Below are 2,500 nucleotides of genomic sequence, written 5' to 3' on the forward strand. Positions count from 1 at the left end.
TCACTCTTTCATTGCTCTTCTCTCACACTCTCTATTTTCCTCATTTTATATTCTCTCTCTCTCTCTCGCTGTCTGTCTCTCGCACTGGGTATGTTTCACTCTCGCTCTGCTTTTCTTTCAGCGTCTGCTCTGTGTCTCTGCAGTTCTTTGCCCTCTCGGCCATTCTCACTAGCCATGTTTCCATCCAAGTTGCGAATGTAATTTATGTGAAAAATTGGAATATCGCGTAGGTCAAGATAGGAAAATCGTCACTTCTGGGAAAACTACTGCAGAGTATAAACGGAAGGTGTTAGAGCCGGCGAAACCTCTGCGGCTCTTTTCTTCCCAACGTAATAAACAATGATAGACAGATAGATAAATAAATAAATAAATACGTGCGGTTTTGCAATCCAGCAGTTCCGCGTGAAAAACACACTGCCGTGTAAACTGCCCCGTGCGCTGACTATCCAATCACATCAGCCCGTTATCCAATCACATCAGCCCGTTATCCAATCACATGACGTGTCGAGTCAAAGTCACATGACTTTTTCCTGACGCACATCGAGGAGTTTATTCAGTAACTGTGTTTCCATCGTAGTTTGTCTTCTTATCGAATAAAAAAAACGGAAAATCCACCTCAGTTGAGCGCACACGTTTTTTAATGCGCATTTTGGAGATTTTTTCCACATCTGGCGTTTCCTTCCAGCGGTTTTCATTCATTTAGTTTTTTATGCGATCTCCCAAAATTCACATAAAAATACACGGATGGAAACCATGGCTTTCTCACTCTTTCACTGCTCTTCTCTCTCAGTCTCTGTTTTCCTCATTTCATCCTCTCTCTCACTCTCTCTCTCTCTCTCTCTCTCTCGCTCTCTCTCTCGCTCTCTCTCGCTCTCTCGCTCGCTCTCTCTCTCTCTCCCTCTCTCGCTCTCTCTCTCTCTCTCGCTCTCTCTCTCTCGCTTTCTCTCTCTCGCTCTCTCTCTCTCTCTCTCGCTCTCGCTCTCTCTGTCTCTCTCCCTCTCTCTCTCGCTCTCGCTCTCTCTCTCTCTCTCTCGCTCTCTTCCTGTGTGACTTGTTCTGCTTTTTTACTCTCAGCATCTTCTTCCCTTCTCCTTCCATTCTTTCTATCTCTGTTTCTTTTTCTTTCTGTCTCACACACTGTCTCTCTCATGTGTGCGCTCTCTCTCTCTCTCTCTCTCTTTTATAACCCCGTCTCTCTCTCTCTCTCTCTCTGCTATTTCTATAAGCCATCTACTTCTCTCTCTCTCTCTCTCTGCTATTTCTATAAGCCATCTACTTCTCTCTCTCTCTCTCTCTGCTATTTCTATAAGCCATCTACTTCTCTCTCTCGCTGTCTCTCTCTCTCTCTCTGCTTTTTCTATAAACCCTCTACTTCTCTCTCTCTCTCTCACTCTCCCTCTCTCTCTCCTATTTTGATAAGCCCTCTACTTCTCTCTCTCATTCTCTTTCTCTCGGTATGTCTCACTCTCTCTCTTATAACCCTGTGTCTCTCTCACTGTCTCTCTCTCTCTCTCTCCCTCTCTCTCTCTGTCTCCCCCCTCTCTGTCTCTCTCCAGTTTCTATAAGACCTCTACTTCTTTCTCTCTCTCTCTCCCTCCCCTATTTCTAAAAGCCCTCTACTTTTCTCTCTCTCTCTGTTTTTTTATTTTCTCTCATTCTCTATCTATTTTTTACCTTTCTGTCCCTTTCCCTCTCTGTCTTTTTCATAATTCATTTCTTCTCCATCACTCTGTTTTTTTCATCTTTCTTCCTTCTGTCTCTCTCTTTCTGTGTCTGTTTTCTTTTCTAATCGTCTCTCAGTTCGATTATGTGCGCTTTATGTAGAATCATTACGGGTTCTTTGGTTCTCCTTGAACCTTGAAGGGTTTTTTTTGTAGAACCCTCTAACAGAGTGTTTCCCTGTTTCGGAACGATACCATATTTGGACCAGCGCATTAACACAAACCTGTGATTTGCCCTACAGCCGGAACTTACAGTCAGCGCTGCTGTTATAGAAACTGAATCCACACCTTCTGACCAATCAGATTCATCCAAAGAACCATTCTAGGAAGCTGAATGGATGACACACTTCATGAACAGCACCGCTAAACTGTCTCAACATCCGCGTCTCTGTTTGTAGATGAGGTCAGGAGAGACGGCCGCCATCGTAGCGCGTGAGTTAGCCGAGCAGACGAAGACGGCGGCGTTGCGTCCGGGAGACGTCCCGTCTACAGTCAGAGCCATGGCCCAGCTGGTGGAGCTGTTAGACGTGCAGCTGAGGAACCTCACTCCTGGTGGGAAGGACACAGCGGCACGCAGCCTTAACAAGGTAACCGCGCATACACACACACACACACACACACACACACACACACACACACACTCCCACACTCCCACACTCACACCTTTTGCTACGATGTGATGAAGCATGTTTTTTATTTTTATCTTGCTACATTAATTAACACCAACACACAAAAAGGTGTGATAATAGTCTTATAACAATACGATTACCTGTTAGTGA

General features: G+C 45.0%; 1 protein-coding gene across 4 annotated transcripts in view; it reads left to right on the forward strand.

Moving 5' to 3' along the window:
- adgrl3.1 (adhesion G protein-coupled receptor L3.1) overlaps positions 1–2,500 on the forward strand; it is a 198,557-nt gene that overhangs the window by 122,142 nt on the left and 73,915 nt on the right. For all 4 annotated transcript variants that reach the window (XM_053619428.1, XM_053619431.1, XM_053619429.1 and 1 more), the window contains exon 9: positions 2,120–2,308. In XM_053619428.1, the coding sequence (XP_053475403.1) occupies positions 2,120–2,308 (189 nt within the window). The remainder of the gene's footprint in view (positions 1–2,119; positions 2,309–2,500) is intronic.

This window comes from Ictalurus furcatus, chromosome 29 (assembly GCF_023375685.1).
Source record: "Ictalurus furcatus strain D&B chromosome 29, Billie_1.0, whole genome shotgun sequence".
Classification (NCBI taxonomy): Eukaryota; Metazoa; Chordata; class Actinopteri; order Siluriformes; family Ictaluridae; genus Ictalurus; species Ictalurus furcatus.